Source organism: Poecilia formosa, unplaced genomic scaffold (genome assembly GCF_000485575.1).
Source record: "Poecilia formosa unplaced genomic scaffold, Poecilia_formosa-5.1.2 Scaffold81, whole genome shotgun sequence".
In the NCBI taxonomy this organism is placed as follows: Eukaryota; Metazoa; Chordata; class Actinopteri; order Cyprinodontiformes; family Poeciliidae; genus Poecilia; species Poecilia formosa.
Genome location: NW_006800020.1, coordinates 2025941 through 2043815, shown reverse-complemented (window position 1 = coordinate 2043815; position 17875 = coordinate 2025941). Strand labels below are relative to the sequence as shown.

The 17875-nt window shown below is 40.8% G+C and overlaps 1 protein-coding gene and 1 long non-coding RNA gene across 5 annotated transcripts in view; one reads left to right on the top strand and one right to left on the bottom strand.

The window, feature by feature from the left end:
• LOC103141308 (synaptotagmin-7-like) overlaps positions 1-17875 on the top strand; it is a 123071-nt gene that overhangs the window by 79075 nt on the left and 26121 nt on the right. For 2 of the 4 annotated variants that reach the window (XR_476569.2, XM_007556901.2), the window contains exon 1: positions 8467-11342. Coding sequence is in view for 3 of the 4 variants with exons in the window: in XM_007556901.2 (XP_007556963.1) it covers positions 10207-11342 (1136 nt within the window). In the remaining variant the exon portion in view is untranslated. The other 2 variants (XM_016673725.1, XM_007556903.2) reach the window with 2 other exon arrangements.
• LOC107836749 (uncharacterized) lies at positions 5273-8283 on the bottom strand. Its single transcript, XR_001662695.1, has 2 exons — positions 6804-8283; positions 5273-6437 (listed from the first exon to the last, which is right to left on the bottom strand). It is a non-coding gene; the product is annotated as an uncharacterized LOC107836749 (long non-coding RNA).

Here is a 17875-nt window from a genome sequence, read left to right as displayed (position 1 = left end):
GCACACACACACACACACACAAACACACACACACCCACGCACACACACACACACACACAGATACATGCACATTTTTTGTGTATTATAAGCAGTTCATTTGAAATTCAGTGTGTCATTCTCTGGCCCTCTCTGTTCCGAAGCGTTTTAACTGGTTATTCTGTCATTGTTTATTCATTTGTTGACCTTTCCAGTTTAGATTAGAACTGAAAACACAAGACTTGAGCGGCTTAGTGTCCTTGTATGTATTAGATATTATCCTGTTTCCTACTGTGGCCTTTATCTTTCTTTCTCAGCAGAGCTTTTGTAAACTCTGACTTCGCAACAAAACCAAAATCCACAACAAAACCAAAATCCTCGTAATTCTGGGATTTGGTTGCAGGTTTTGGGTGAGCTTGATTCTCGGAAACACAAACTCAAAATGCGCCGCCTGGCAAGAAGAAGAAAAAAGTGCAGATTTTGGGAATGAAAAGCATTTGATGATAAATATTACAAATGTTGTAAAAAACGAAACAACTCAACAATGTAAAATTATAAACATATATAGATAAATTGCCTCTTACTCTCTTTAGAGGTCAGTGATTATTATGCACATTTGCAGCGTAATTTATTTCAGTGAACTTATTGCTTATCAATAAGGTCAACAAACTTATTTTAGGCTTTGTTTAAGCTGTCCAGACTTTAGTTTTTATAACCTAACTCTGCTCTAAAGTATTTTACAACTTTATGCCAGCTCTTTTATGTTCCCTGGTCTTCCTTGCTGCATGTTAACTAATGTGCTTCAACAACTTTCTGGGACCTTCAGAGAACAGCCACGTTTGTGCTACGATTAAATTGCTCCCTGATGGACTCTACTTGTGGAAAGACTTATGCAAGCAATTGGTTTCACTGGATTTATTCAAGAGTGTCAGAGTAAAGAGGGCTAGATATTCCAGATTTCTATTAGTAAAAACATTTGATCCCCTCATGTCATGTGACGTGACAAGGTGAGATGGAAATGTGGCTATTTTAGGCTATTTTTTTTACGCTATGGTTATATGACCCTGGTAACAAGTATGTTGCTTTATGCTACACCAAAATGTCTAAGTCTGTAAGCTCAATTAACTCCCAGTAAACCAGCTGAGCTCTGGGATCGTACCTTTAGTCAACATAGAGTTGAACTTATGGGATGGAGGAACGTGCCATCTTCTTTGTGTGTGTCAGAGCATCACTTTCAGTGTTGCGTTCACGGTTTTTTTGTGTGGAAGAGCAGCTTTGGACTGATTCCCAACCCGTTCCACTCGTATAAAAGTGTCAGTAGAGATTACCTGCAGCAGGACACGTGCGAGGCGCCTTTAACGGTAATGAGCTTTTCCAGAAGAAAGCGCACAGCAGAACCTACTTTTTGAGCCCTTTAAATTGCCATTATTTCCATGGTTACTGCAGGTCATGCTCCAGCTGTTTGAAATCAGGTTTGTGCGGGACTTTTAGGAATGCCACTCTCCAGGACCCGGCACATTACCTCAAAGAAGCAATTGCCATGTAAATTTCAGGGTGGTGCGAATGATAATCATAGTCAGAAATGACTCTTCACAGCAGATTTGATTTGACTTTGATTAGTGTAATCAGAGTATCATGAGGAGTGATGGCACAGTGTTTCTGAGATAATGGGAGAGGCATTTACACTTGAAATTAGCACAGCAAAAACACAAAGCTTCAAAGGAGAAATCCAGGCTAACCTTTTTGTGTCTTTGTTTTCCTCATCAACCCGTCCCTTCTCCGTTTGGCTCCAGGGAAAGAGGAACAAGCCGGGAGTGGAAACAGCCGACACTCCAGACTCCGCACGTGGGCGAGGGGAGAAGAAAGCCATCAAGTAAGTGTCTGGTAACTGGTTGGGGTGGAACAGTCTGGTGATAATGAGCTCGATTTGGTTCGGCTTTCAGTCCGGCCCTATGAACATCCACGCAAACAACGCAGAAAAATGAGTATTAATTGTTCTTTTTGTCATGTGACAATTTCCACAAGGATAGTGTTATGGAGAGCAGCGTAATGCCAGGACAGCGATTCAATCACTTCAGATTTAATCTGCATTATTTCACATTCGAAGATCTTTGTTGTGGATGAAATCCTTTGACGGCTCAAGAGGCTGCAGGTTCAAGGCAAAAGACTTCTTGTGAAATGCTTGAAGTCTGATTGTTTTGGGGGTGATGTTAATCTCACATTTCTTACAGGAATGAAACTGAGATAAAGGCATTTTATCGTCTTGGTAAATGAAGCCGGATAGGTCAGGTTTCTGTTCCTGTGTGTGCTGCTGTATTTCCACGTAATAACCTGCTCATTCTCTTCTTTAGCCTGGTTTTGCCTCAGCTACTTTCAGTGTGTGTTTTATTTATTTCTGTATGGATGGTTTTTAAGCACTGAAATGGGCTTCAGCTTGTAAATGCATTCTGACTTGGTTTGTTGGATCTCTTAAGTTTTGTGTTTTTATTTATTTTTTTCTGACTGGCTCCAGCAGCGTTGGTGTTGCTCTGTTGGTAATTTCAGCTTCCAACTCCTTCCTCCTTTCTGCTCTGTCCCTGTGCTATGACTCTGACCGCTGCTGTGTGACTTGTACGTTATTAGCGATTCTGCTCACTGCACTCTCTGACTATGTGTGTAATTTCTCTGCACTGTGTTTCTTGCTTTCTTGCTTTCTTTCTCACTTCTCTTAACACCAAGGTTGGGGTGCAGACTTCACTTCTGCTTCGAGATTTTTCTATTGTTATGATGTGTCTTTTATTAGTTTGAGTCTTTTTCTTGCAAATATGTCTGTGCAGTTGGCCACCCCAAATAACCGCCAATGTATTTTTAAATACACCTTCTACGACGACTTGTCTGCTTCAGGTAGAGAAACAGACTTTAAATCTGGGCCTGCTGTGTTTCCGTCGATGCGAGAACAACCTTCGTCCTCCAGCCAAGCCCCCAGGACGGCCTGTGATGTGAATGCTCGGTTGGTGCCAGGTCTGTCCGTAGTTGTGTTGCTCTGACCTGTCTCTCTCTTTGGCCGCAGTGATCTAGACAGAGACTTTTGGAATAACAATGACAGCAGCACAGTGCAGCAGAGGTGGAGCTCCTATCCGCCCAAGGAGTTTGTACTAAACATTTCTCCCTATGCCCCATATGGAGATCCTCGCCTCACGCTCAAGTGAGTCTTGATCCAAGTTTGGTAAGAGACTTCCCTCTGGGCAGGGCTGTAATGAGGCAGGGGCAGCACTGCTCTCTTTCTTTTTATTCCTTTTCCTTTTCCTTCCGCCATCTTCCCCTTCCCACATATTCCCTTCACCTGCTTTGCTGTCATCGCCATCAGCAAACTCATCCAAATTATGATTGGATGTGGATAATTTCCATACGTTCAAGACCAAATCTTCTCACAGATGACGAGGATATTTACTGAAACACTCATTTTGTAAATGCAATAAAAATGTGCATATTTGTTGACCTGCTTTTGTTATATAACGTCATTTCCATCATCTGTAGTAACAACAACAACAACACCAACAACAACGATGATGATGATAATAACCCGACCACTGTTAGCACACTGGAGGGCACAAATGATTGCTAATGATGGCTCTGGTTGGGAAATCTGAGCACAGCAAATGCCACTTATGCACATTACAGCATCCTGTTAAAGGCATCTGACTATTAGTGCATCAACAAAATAGCACAGTCATAAAGCCCCCCAGCATGTTTCTGCTGCTTCTCCTCATATTGCGCCTCGCAAAAGTATGTACACCCCTTCATGTTTCACACATATTTCATCCACAAACTGTGAAGAAGCAACACAAAGTGAAACATAATTGTGAATCGGAAAGAAAAAAAAAAGAGTGAAAAGGCGGTTGAGCATTTGAGCCCACCCTCTTTTACTCTTATGCCTGTATATACATTTTAGTGCAGTCGGTTGTCATCTAATTAGCCGGATGCTTGTTTATCTCCTTTTACTGTGAAGACCTCAGAGGTGAACGAGGTCAGACAAGTCAAAGAGCCAAGAGTCCCATGGTAACGACGGAAGAGCTGAAGAGATTCACAACTTAAATGGAATAGAGGACAATGTTTCAGAAGGACAATGATCTTAAACATACATCCACAATGTGGTAGTTTAGATTAAAGCATACTCATGTGTTTGAATGGACTAGTCAAAGTCCAGACCTTCATGAATGTGTGGTAGGGATTTACAAAACTGATGTTCGCAGATGCTATTCATCTAATCTGGCTGAGCTTCAGCTGTTTGGAAAGAAGAATGAGCATAAAATTCAATTTCTAGATGTGCTACACCAATGAAGGCAAAAATAGTGGCTTTAAAAATGCTTTTTAAATGCAAGTGCATTTAAACAACTTATTTCTGATTTACAATAAATCTTCTGCCACTTTGCGTCTTTGTTTTATTTTGTGTTGGTCTTTCCCATGAAATCAAAACAAAACACATTTCAGTTTGCCAGCATTAAACGACAAAAGGAGTGTGAATACTTTTGCAAGGCTACGTATAATATCACCTTTAAGTGATGTGCAGACGCCCCCTCACTCTCTACAGCCCTGCTGCTCCACACTAACCTATAACCTCGCCCCTCTCTGCCCATGGTGTGACCATGGAGACGGACAACCCTCATTTTCCTCCTCTCCAAAAACGCTTTTAACCAACCTTTTTCGATGACGTTTGAAATCTGCCTGTCCTCTGCCTGTTTCTTATATCTGTTGCGGTTGCTTTTGTTGTGGAGGGTTGACCGTTGCCACCGGGTTGCAGTGTGGTGACAGTTCTCACCTGTACTTAACATCCATTTGTGGCTTACTCTTGAATTCTCTCTCCCGCCCCCCCATCAATGTAATATCAACAGTGTGTGCTGCACTAACATTTAATCACTTGAACTGCATCTGCTCTCTGTCATTTTCGGGACACAATATAACACTGTTTTCTTTCTCCTTATTGCTATAAAAGTCTCACTTGATTTCCAGTGAAACTCCGGCAAGGTCACCTCTGGGCCCTGAGAGGACGTTTAGATTCTGGGAATTGATTTGATAAAACTCCTGATAATTGGTCGTCTTAACCAGATTTCCCAGAAAAACAAAAGGCTGCACTCGGACCTTTGCATTTCAGTATTTAAGAAAGCGTTGAAGTTCTGCATTTGTTTCCTATAAATATCTGAGTCGTTAGGTCCTGCCTTCATGTGTGAAAAGTGGTGAGTTTTCTCTACTATACGGCTGGCAGAAATAATCAGCTAAATCACTGGCGTGTGGGCCTGAAAAGTAGCGACGTTCAGTCAAAGTGAGACTATATAATGATAAGTTTCTCGCAGGGAGAGACGAAGACGACCTCTTGACTCCCACCAATAATACGTCGCTAAAGCCAACAGACAGCTGGGAAATCATTTCCTTTCTGAGACTCCCTCAAGATGAGCAGCTTTCCGTCGTTGTAATGACACCGGGCCTCATTTAGTCAGTCTCCCTGTAAAAAAAGGATTTAGTGGATTTAATGATAATTTTTAAACATTTTCAACAGCCATAACATTCTCTTCGCAAAGGGTTATGGCTATTGAAATATTAACGTCATAATTTAATAAAACCTGCTCAGGTAAGGAAATGGTATTTATACTGGCTTCCACTTTTATTGGCAACCCTGGTGGAGCAGTGTAAAAAATAACAATTATATTAAACGCTTATTGAAATGGCAGACAATAAAAATCAGCAAACCCAGAGTTTAAGTACTTAGTCAGACTGTCTAAAAATTGCACAAACACACACACACTCACACACACTCAGAAAATAATCATTTTGATGAGGTATCCATACATCTTGGTTTTACTGCTGTTCAATTTGCCCCTTTTGCAAGTTAGTACCAGTGATTCTTAATGTCTTTCTGTCACTCGCTGCCTCCATTTGTACCTATTTCATAGCCATGTATTCTAATATTGCTGTTTTATTTTTCATTCATTTAAAAATTTTGATGAGTTATAGATGCCAAATTTGATAGAAAGTCAAATTTCTATCAAATTTGATAGAAATTTGATAGAAATTTGGCATTTATAACTCATCAAAATTATAGATGAGTTATGGATGCCAGAATAGTTTTCTATTGTGTATTGGAATGGAGTGAAAAGTAAAGAGTGCATCACACAACCTTCCAGATTTCCTGCTTGGGGCTATTGACTGTCTTTATATATGGCAACTTATGATCAATGATGTAACCAAAACAACTTCAGCCGGTATAAATTATTTATCTGAGTCTTATTACAGCAGACTGTGAGAGGGAAATTACTTCAAATCAAGTGTCCCATCAGGCATGAGATGTGTTACTGGTGGCTACCGCAAAACACAATGGATGATGCCATTTTCTTCTTAAAAAAGATGAGAATAATACAAACAAACTGTAAAGGTATGAAATGGCAAACCACCAAGGCGACCAGCTACCTCTGGATTTATCCATCCATCTTCTTTACACCCTTGTCCCTTGGTGGGGTCAGGAGGGGTGCTGGTGCCTCTCCAGCTAACGTTCCACGTGAGAGGTGGGGTTCACCCTGGACAGGTCGCCAGTTTGTTGCAGGGCAACACAGAGACACACAACCATGCACACACTCACACCTAGGATCAGTTTGGAGAGGCCAATTAACCCAACAGTCATGTTTTTGGACTGTGGGAGGAAACTGGAGTACCCGGAGAAAACCCACACATGCGCATGGAGGACATGCAAACTCCATGCAGAAAGACCCGGGCTGGGAATCAAACCCAGAACCTTCTTGCTGCAAGGCAACGGCTCTACCAACTGCGCCACTGTGCAGCCCTTCCTCATTCCTCACTTTTAGTTAATTTTATTTTTTAAAATGGCATGTTTAAATGCGATTATTCCCCTTATCAGTTGTCAAAGGTAAAAAGTTTTCTGGCATTAGAGCAAACAGAAATTTCTTATCATTTTTTTTTCCTAGTGTGTAGCATATTTTTAGAGTCTCTGGGCGACTCAAAGATGTTAACTTTCAGTCAGAAGAAACATGTTGGTAAAATTAAAAACTTATTTCAAATCTAAATCTGCCAGTGAACAATGTTGTGTTTAACTCTGCTTATAATGTAGATTACACGATGCAGCTTTTAGCTTCAAACCTGGGTAGCTTTTATAATAATAACAATAAAAAAAATAAAAAAAAAACTGTTTACGAAGCAGTCCGTCCACTCTGAGTGAAATTTGGAGTCACAAAAGTTAGATTTGAATTTCCAAAATAATCCTACTTGCTTCTGCCCGTAAAGAGTAAATATACATTCACCTTGTGCTCTGCTCAGATGAGGCTTGTGTCCCATCCTGACCATCGCACGGCTAAAGTTGTGATCGATAATGTATAAATATGCAGGATTGTGGCAGGTAGTGAAAGTCAAATTTGAAAGGTGACCCTGGTGCAAGTTTAATACCCTTAGCTCACAAGCATGCACGGTGAAATGCAAAGTCTTCGAATCCTTGTGTTTTGTGTCTCCTGGAGCGGAGGAGCCATGCATATTAATGAAATGCAGTCATGTCACCAGAGGGCACTAATGTTCTTTTAATTTTGATCACCACTGCACCCGTTTTGAGATTAAATTTGAGTTGACAACTGCCTTTAATGGGGACGTTGATTAATTCCGGTACCTTGTGCCTGTTTTTGAAGGCCGGTGTGATTAGCACAGTACTTTCTGCTTTGCCTTTATCTTTCTGAATACTGTCACTGAGTCTTAAGTGCTGCCTAAATGACAAACAGATATTTCAAAAGGGATGTTTTACACATCAAGGTACAAAAACAAATCGCGCCCAGTGGCTTATGAGCACCAAATATTTCTCATGACGTCATACTTTATTTAATAAGTAGCACATCTCAAGGCCTAGAAGCTCAAATTAAATAAAAAGGAATAACTAAAAGGCCAATCTGCACACTTTTTCTGCTCAAATCTGTGTCCTCTAAGCCCAAAGGAGGAACTTGTTGCTGGTTTTTCATCCTTCACAGACTACCTCTAGATCCCTCTCCTCCTCCTCTTGCTTGTCGTCCTCTCCCCATCCCTGTCTTTTTCTACGCTGGACTCCAGGCCACTTTCATTCACCTGCTTTCTATTTGACCTTGAAACCTGGGTCTGCCCCTTCACACAGTCCACCGATCGGTCTCACCTCCTTAACCATGTGGTTTCTCAATCTGTTTTTTTTTTGTGTGTGTGTGTCTGTGTGTCTTTCTCACTCTCTTTGGTCTTTCTCTTCTCTGCCCATCATTGTCCCCCTCTTCTGAACCCTATGTCTACTTTGGGATCTCTACATCATCTCTTGTCCCTCAGTGGGGCGGTGTCAGGGGGGCAGAAGGGGGCTGCCGCAGCTGGGCATGGGGGTGCAGGGGGGGGTCCTTATCGCAGTGACAGCGTGAAGAGCATGGTGACAGAGGGAGTGAAGGCTGGGAAGTGGCAGAGCGTCCAAAGCCACATGCAGTCCGGAGGATTAAGACCTACCAAGTGAGTTCAGAACCAGAGGTTATAAAAATCAACGCTTCAGTTGCAAAATGCACACCTGACTCGCAAAAGATGTAGTTCTTTTGGGTTTTATCCTTTTAGCAGCATCAAGTATCACATGAATGACTTTAATTTGGGAACAAACAATGTACTCTCAACACCCCTTACAGTATGAAGCCACTTTCTTTTCATCCATGACAGTTCTTCCAGTTGTTGCTATGCATCCGGTTTGCACATTTCTTATTGTCTCATTGCTACATGTTGAAAGATAAATTATATTTAAGCAGACATTGAACACGCTAACATTTTTCTCAGTAAACATTCTTTTAATTGGACCTATTGACTGGATAGAGGAGCTTTTTCTACCTGATGACTGCTTCATTCTAGATTTTGGGTACATTACTGTTTTTTCATCTTTAGTGGAGTCTTGCGCAGACAATGAGTATAGAAAAAACTTCATGTGCTAATCCAGCTCTTTCTCAAACTATCTGCAAGTGAACCTGAGATGAATAAGGGTAAAACATGCTGAAACAGATAATTGGGACTTGAGGTTAGTCGGGAACCTGATGCCGACCTTTTCAGAACCCTGAGACAGTAACTAGTTACAAAAGCACTCTTATATAGATTTAGAGACTGCTTGGGTGTGTGTAATATCTTCATGAGAGTAGGACTTACATGCTATCAGCAAGGTTAAGGTAACCAGAAATATATAAATCCTCTCTTTCTCTCAAACTTGAATTGTCGCAATTCTCTTACTTCCCTTTTTAATTAAGACTTGAACTTACAATGTAAACTGTGTCGGCCATTGACTGTACAAATACCTCATCTGTGACGTCTGACATGATGTCGGGGCTATATTCAGTCTTCTGTAAATGAGGCAGTTAAACGCGGGTGCTGTGATTTTCTTCACATTCCGTTGACACTTCATGCCTGCGATTTCTTCCTCCACAACACATTTACGCTCATCACTACCTCGCTCCCTCCTTTTCTCCTCCTCTCATCTTTCTTTTTGCCCCTGTCTGTAATTGGATTCTATTTTCAGGCCGCTATGAGTGTCTGTGTGTCTCCTGTGTTTGTGTCTCGCACCCCTGTTTCTTCCCATCTCTCCTCCATCGTCAGCCTGTGCTCCCATCGTTCTCCACTGGTCTGTCACCATCTCCTCTGCCCTGCCCGCTCTCCATCGTTTACCTCTTTCTTACTAACTGGTTTGCTTTTGCAAGGCATCCATTGAACTTTTTTTTCATCCTTTTATGTGTAGCTGTTAGGTACGGTGAATATCACAAGAAAAGCTGCATGTAAATTGTGCTGGATGAGGTAATGCAAACTGCACGAACTGATGGGAATAGCTCTCTCATGACCTAGTTCTGGTAGTCTGGGTTACACAGCGATCCAAGAGAGGAAGTTATATTTAGTTAGGAGAACAAACTTGAAAAAGAGAGGATGAGAAGTACTGTAGAATCTGCAAAACACAAGAGTGATGTATATGTAGGCAGACAAAGAACTTCTAATTGCATTGTGGGATAGTGGTTTGAGTCATTTTAGGCAAGGCAATTAATCAGTTAAACAGAATTTAAGAAGAGGAGGAGTGGAAATTAGGAGACTGAGAGAGGGAGGGAGTCTTGCTGTAGAAGTTGGTTGGCTGTCAGGATCTCTCTAGAGGTCCTGCATGTGTTTAAAAGACCAAAAATACTTAGAGAGAAATGAGGAGAGGCTATCAGAGGTGGAAATGTTGACAGGCGAGTAGAAGAAATGGGAATTTCTCGTCGAACCACAAAACTCTCGACGGCGAAGCCTGGAAGCAGTAAAGCCTCGACGCGCACCCCGCGATGCGGCCGTGCCGCTCAGAGCCGCAACACGCCTGTACGGACGGTCAGCATCCGACCGCTGCCGCTGCGAAGCTCACCTCCATACAAACAGCATGCTCAAGCCACACAGCCACGCAAGGCACACTCGCGTCCGACGCAGACTCACTGCTCGACTCAGCACCACGAGCAGCACATGTCGCATGCCGATCATCACTCAGGCTGCACCTTTTACTGCTATTTTTGCTACTGCTGTTACAGCTGCTGCCTCATGTTGCTCTCTTTTTCTCTCCTCCTCCTCCTTTCTCCGCCTCCCAACACTCCTTTCTCTGATCCCTCCTCCACTTTGACCTCAAACACCACCGCACCTCCTCCCTCCTCTCCGATCACACAACCTTCAACTTCCTGTTTGGATGAACCTTCCTGCTTCTGCCCGGATGCCAACCTGTCTTTGTCTCCAATACCTCCCCAATGCCCTCGACCTCTTTGTCTAATCTCGGATGATTCCTCACCTCTCCTCACCACCTTCTGCCCTGACCCAACCACCTCCGCCTGTCATGGTTCCTCATACTCCTCAACAACATCGGACTCTCTCCCACGTCCTCACAAACCAATTCTCTGCCGGCCCTGGCCGTCAACCCGCTCTCTTTCCTCGCTACTCCTCTGCCCTCCCAGCTTTGGCGATCCAGTCTTATCCTATGCCTCCACGCTGGAGCACATTCCCTCCCGGCCTCGGACGCTGCTGCGGCAGCAGAGTCTGCAGCAGCCCCTCATCCATCCATCGGGGCCGGGTCTCAGCCACCCGCCTACCACATCCCAAAGCTTGGGACAGTTACACACAGGACCTGGACAGCCTGGGGGAGGTGGTGGGGCAGGGAGAGGAGATGGCGGCGGTAACAGTGGTGAGGGTGGGGGTGCAGGTACACGAGGCGGTGGCCGGGGTGCACGGGGCGGCGCAGCGGGAGCAGCCGCCTCACGTTACAGGGGAGGCGGAGCAGGAGGGCGCTCTCGTGGCAACCCTGGCAGCTGGGATTACATGATGGACCAGATGAAGAACCGGGGCCTGGATGTCAAGTCCTTCCTGTAAGTCTCTAAAAACCTTCCTTTACTCATAAATAAACAATAATAGCTGTTGTCTGTCAGACTGTGCTATGTATATATTGTTATATATTTGTGTAAGGTACATCTTTTAATGTGTACTTCTTTTCAGAATTGAATAGTTTTCAGTAAAATAACTTTATATGCTTCAGTACTAACCAGTGCATAATCTACAGCCTATAGATTCTCATCCTTCAGGTGTTTTCTGTATGTTTGCATCAAATATCCAGGGAAGGATATTACTTGTTTTTCTCAAAATACAATGAATTATATTTGTCTTTGCAAGTGTGCTGATGTGTGTAAGAGAACATGGCAGTGGAGCTCAGTTCAGTAATTACTTCTATAGTAACTTTTAGTAAATATCATCGACAGTTGCAGCTACAGTTTTAGGACATATGAACTTATCTCCAAAATATAAGAATGTATTTACAGAATATTTTACCTTTCTGTTCAAATACTTTAATCAACAAACTCTAATAAAGCTTGTAGCAATGAAAGAATAAGGACTAATAAACAAACCAGCAGTAAAACAGTAAAAAGGACAATAAGATTAAAACAATAAAATGATGCAGTGTTATCAAAGTTCACCATAAGTATTTACATATATATATAATTGAGATTCTTTATGCAGGAGCTCAGATAAACTGAGTTTAGGCCTATTTTTCAGCCTTACTAGTCACCGCTCACCCAAGCATCATGGTTTATGGTCATCCTGTGGAGGTCCTACATTCTGGAAACTTAGATGAAAATGGGTAAATGTGATTCTTTCTGAAATTCAGTTTGTTCTGTATGTAGTTCATACCTTTTTATTCAGTCATGGGTACAACACTTTAGCCATTATTTCTCACTGCAGTATAGAATTGATGAGTTTAAATTTAAAAAACACTAAAGTGCTCCTCCCATTGCTTTGTTTTAGATAATCTAATTTAAGTTGTTAAGTTGAATATATAGCTTGCTACCTGAACTTAACGCCTGATATTTTTAATGGATGACTGCTAGTATTAATGGAGAGTTGTGAGGACAACGTTTATTGTGTTGTATTTTTTAACCCTTAGCCTTTTTACTTTAGAGTCTTGAACTGAAACCTTGAGATTTTGAAGGATGGAAACCATTATTTTGGCAATTTTTGCTTTTCAGTTGTGTGAATGCTTCTTCCTCATGCCTGCTTGTGATAGAGTTATGTGAAATGCTGAATTTCTGACAGTATTCAGTTAGACTTTGTAATTTCTGTGCCAGTCCAGCATTCTGACTCTGATAATGCACAGACATGTGTCAGCACCTTACTCCCAACAATTTACCAGAATAATTTGCCTTATATCAGCTTGATGTGAAGTGTTTAGGCAGGTATATTCTCTTTTTAGAGTCTTAAGCATTTTTTAGTATTTAGCTGTGCTATTATAATGTAGCTGTCAAAACATGTTCTTAAGAAACCATTCAAACTTTGTCTGCTGTTAGTTTTTCTCGCATTAACTTGGTTTTGCCTTAAGTCACTTCACGCTTACCTTACATGTGGATCAAAAGAGCATTAAATTACTGATTTACCAATCAGATTGAAGTTGTATTAAAACATTATTTTCTTCATTTTGCTCTGACACTCAGAAAAATTTAAGCTCTTATCTGTGGACATCAGACATTTTTGCACTGACAGAGGACATAGAAAAGTAAAAATTGTTGCAAAAGAAGGTAATTTTTTATCTGATTAACTTCATGCTCAGATACAGTTCCTTCACAGTCTCACTGTTTTACTTTCTGCGTGAGATTTGCAGAAGTTCTAACATTAACTGCTTTTTGTCCTTCTTCAGCTTATGGTTGTTCCTTGCTTTAAATCTAGGAATCCAATTGTTTCATAATCCTGAGGCAAATACTGTTTCTAATAGAAAGACTGCTTTTGGTAGGTAGGAAGAAATCTGTCCTCTTGACCCTTTTACTTCCACTGAGCTCACCAATGTTTCCTGCATCAATGATCTTTGTAGAAAGATTTTGCAATCCATCTTCTTTGTGTCACCACACATCCATTTGATATATTGTCTCGAAAATGGTCTGTCTTTTTTTCTTATCAAGACAACAGTCTGTAGATGTTTGCAACCATACCCCACCAGACACTATGCATATAGATGTGTTGTCATTCATACAGTTTAGATACTTCCTGGTTTTAAGAGAGCTTACCAAGCATTTTTTTCTCCTGTTTTTGGTGTAGATGTATTGGTCCACTTGAAGTGAGACAAAACCAACTTACAAGTAACCTTTCAGCAAGATTAAGTCAACAATATTGATAAATAGTTATAATTCCACTGACAGATTTGTTTTCTCTTGTAACATGTGAAAAATGTCTTCTTAAATGTGAAGAAGACAACACCGAAGAAATCTGCCAGTGAAACTAATCCTTTTTAAAATCAATATTAAGGAATTATTGACTTAAAACAAGCTTTTATATTTTCCTAAAAAGTAACTTGTAAGTTAGTTTTGGGTTACTTGAAGTGGATCAAAAATATTTGCACCAGGAACTAGACCAAAAAAAATAAAAAAATAAAAATAAAAAAACTAGTAAGATTGAGTGTTTTTGCGATTTTAAATGCATCACAGATAACAATCTGTGACAAAAAGAATCAGTATTAATGTAATTTATTCCAGACTTTACCGGTGTAAAGTATTATAGATTTAGAAAAAAAAGCTGAGCTAAGTCCCTGCACCTCCCCCAATTCATTACAGGAGCTGATCATGGTAATGTGAGCTAATGAAGCTTAAAACAAATAAGGACTCAATAAATGGGGCTATAAAAGTGCAATTAAAAAAGCTAATAAGCATAGAGCAGTACATGTAAATATGTAATAAGATGTTGAATTTGAGCTTTAAGCCTGCAGTATAGATTCTTGCCTTTATTAAAACCAATTAATTGACTACATTTATTCACCTTAATATTAGAGATTATAGGCATCCCAGGGAAAGCATTTAAATGTCTCAACAATGTCAGTTTACAACATTCACAGATGACGTGCCTCTAATGAGCTGTGATAAAACAATAAGCTACTCATTGAAAACATAAAAAGTACTGAGTCTATTTTTTTATTATTATTATTATTTAGAAAGTCCTGCCTGAAGAATGACAGGGACGTGTGACATACTGTGGGTTCTCGTTCTGTCGGAGGATTGTTAAATGGTTCCGCTGCATGCTCTGCTGAACAGTAACATCTGTTTTGTTGGCATTCAGCCTGTCTGCCTGCAATCGCTGTAACAGAACGGCGCTTACTTAATTACATTCCTGAGATGGTGGTAGGAAGAGCTAGAATATATTTATCTTCACACATGTCTCATCCGGTTTGGTTATTTTTATCCACGTTTCATATGAAGCAGAAGTTTTTGTCAACTTATCTGCTTCTTGTGTCCAATCTGTTCAAACCTTGAATGTTTTGTTGAAGTGTCCACACCCACTGAACTTTTCAATTTTCTTCCCCGTCACAACCAGAAGCATCTGTGTTTTGCTAGAAAGACAAGTCCTCAAAAAAAATGCTGCAATCTTGAAATTTTTTAAACGCATCCTCTTTCCAATACACCTGAGTAACATGAGTGTCTCCATACCAGGCCTCTACACATTCACTACGATAATTATTCAGAACAGAGCAAAGCTATGTGCCCATCCTTTATTTAACCAGGAAAAATATCTCAGTGAGATTAATAACCTCCTCAAGAGCTGCTATCTTGACCTGGCCAAGATAGCAGCATTAAAAAGGTCTTGTATTAAATCCAAAATACAAGACCATAACCAAGAGCAATTGCATAACCAAACATTAAGGCAGTTACAGATGCAAACTAATCTGATCTCTTGTTTTTTTTAGAATTGATTTAAGTTGCTCTAAGTTATTATATAACTTTATATCCTTCTGCAAATTATTCTAGGTGGCTGGGGTGGAAAATTTAAAAGCTGTTTTATCCAGTTCAGTCCTGACCATTGGGAAAACAATGTCCTGAGAGCATGTTTTGCTGAATGAAAAGGGTAAATAACACTGGACATTACCTCTAATTCACCCTGTCTTGTGACGTTACACGGTAGTGGCAGCATTATGGTGTGGGTATGCTTTTCTTCAGCATGGACAGGGAGGCGGATCATACTTGAAAATGGATGGAGCTCAACGTAGAGCGATCTTGGAGGAAAAAATCTCTGTTAGAAGCTGCTGAAGTCTCAGGTGATAATTACAACCAACCAACAGGAAGCTTTAGATAAAAGTACAGTATTTTTTACGTTATAATGGCCCAATGTCCAGAACTAAATCCAGTGTCAAAAGTTGAATGACGGTGTTCACACTTTGGTACCCTAAAGACTTACATCTGTAACTGCAGTGAAAGATGGTTCAATAAAGCTTTGGTTATACAAGGTCAAAGCATATATTTTAAAGTTTTATTTACATTTACATGTTTATTTAAAACATAAATAACATTTGGAAGGTATTATGTCCCATTCACTTTACAGTTATGCACTACTTATTGTTGGTTCATCAAACCAAATTTTAACAAAATGCATAAAAAATTGTGGTTAATGACCATTTACCACCATTTACCAAGGTTTAGGGAGTATCAATGCTTTTGGAAGTCAGGGTGATCATAAGGCAGGCTAACGTGTCACTCTGCATCAGTTTAAGAACAATTGCTGAGCAGCTGTGTGTGGATTTGAGTTAACCCTGCCGCATTGATCTCATGTCACCAGCACCATTACTTCTGCAACATATTGTAACTCCCTGCCCGGAGGAGGTGGGGAGGACAGATAAAAGAGGAGGAGGGTGATGAAGGGACAGATGAGCAAGGACACTGTCAAGGTGCAGCATGTGTTCAGTGTGCACTGAATCAGCTTCACTGTAGCCTCTCTCCATCCATTCCCTCTTTCTTTGTGTTCTCTGAAACCTTCCCATGGATGTCACAGCTGAGCTAATGCCGGTGGCTAAAGTGGGCATCAGCGATGCAGCACAGCGCGCGGCCTCCAAGGTCACTGACAATATGCTCCATGATCATCAACCGTTGCACTCATTGTTGTAAATGCGAATTTAAGGTCATTGTTGGTGTGTTTCCGCCTCTGGAACATCAGCGTCTCGCATGATTGATGGCACAGAGGGGGCAGTAATAGACATGACCCTTTGCTGAAGACAGTTAATTTTAATCTTGGCTAGATTCCCTGTTTGGGTGAATCATTGCCTAATGAAAGTGTTGATGTCATTGACACAGATCTCTTGCCTTTGGAGAACTTGGACTAAATGGATTACTTTGGAGACCTATCTCCATTCTTTTTGGCTGGAAATCAATAATTCACCCCAGCTCCATTGACATCCCCCTCCCTCTCTCACCTCAGCGTCCTTAATGTCTGGTGCGTTGAGCGAAGTGCTTTCAAGAGAGTCCTGAGTGTAAATGCCCGTACATAAAGGGTAATGAGAGAAGAGGCATGCAACAGCCATTATGCTTACTGTATCAATGTAAGCACCATATCATGTTGCATAATCCAGTGATTTTTAACCAGCGCTACAAGTAGTCAGCAAGTGCTTCTCCACAAATAGATGCAGTCAGGTCCATTTGGACCTGGTCACAGGTTTCTGTTGTCGTGGTTATCGACAGTATCGAAACACTTATCGTTAGAATTATGTTACGGGTTTAAAGCACAAAGTTTTAAATGTGATTATAATGTTTGCAGTTGGAGGACATTTCACGAAGCAACTTTTTAAGGCGATGGAATCTCTTTTGAACCGCACGTCGTCAAAATGTACAAACACTTATGAGGATCAATGTCATGTTAATGTAAATGTTAGAGAAGTTTTTTACTTTTTGCTGTAAATTCAAAAGTTTTGGGAAATTTTCTTTAGTATAAAGAAATTTCTGACTTAGTTCAAACGTTTTAAAATCTGTTTATAATAGTTTGCTAGAATTTCAGAATATTCCTCCTGACAGAACCAGCTGTAACTGAGTCCAGTCTGTAGGCTGAGCTGTTCTCACACACCTTTTCGTCTCTGTCCACAAATTGAGACCAGAACATTCAAAACAATAAAAAAAGGTCATAATTATTACTAAATGTAAACTTACTTGTCTCATCAAAAGGCTTATTAACAAAATATTAGAATTGGATAAGCCGTTGCTAAGAACTGTAGCAGTCAGTGACTACTTGACATCTTGAATCTACAAAAGACACTCTGACCAATGGGTTTGCATTGTGCAGCTTTGTCAGCTCTCGTTTCTCTGCCTGGAGTTTTGCTTTGAGCATTTCCATCACACTGGATCAGCTGTTTGGCTCAGCCGTCCCTGGACTATACCCTATTTTTCTTTTAGAAATCCCTGGCCTACCTTCATAGTATTATTTTGGGCCATTGCCTTGATAGTTTGCGCTGAACTGTCTCATCAACTTTGCAGAATTTAAATTTGAGCGGACACCGCCTTCCTATAAGAAATGGAAACTTAAAAAAATTATTTGTCAGGTAATCAATGAAACCAGCTGGTATTATTTTCTATCTACACTCGTTCCACACACTTGTTCTGTGTGTTGTTGT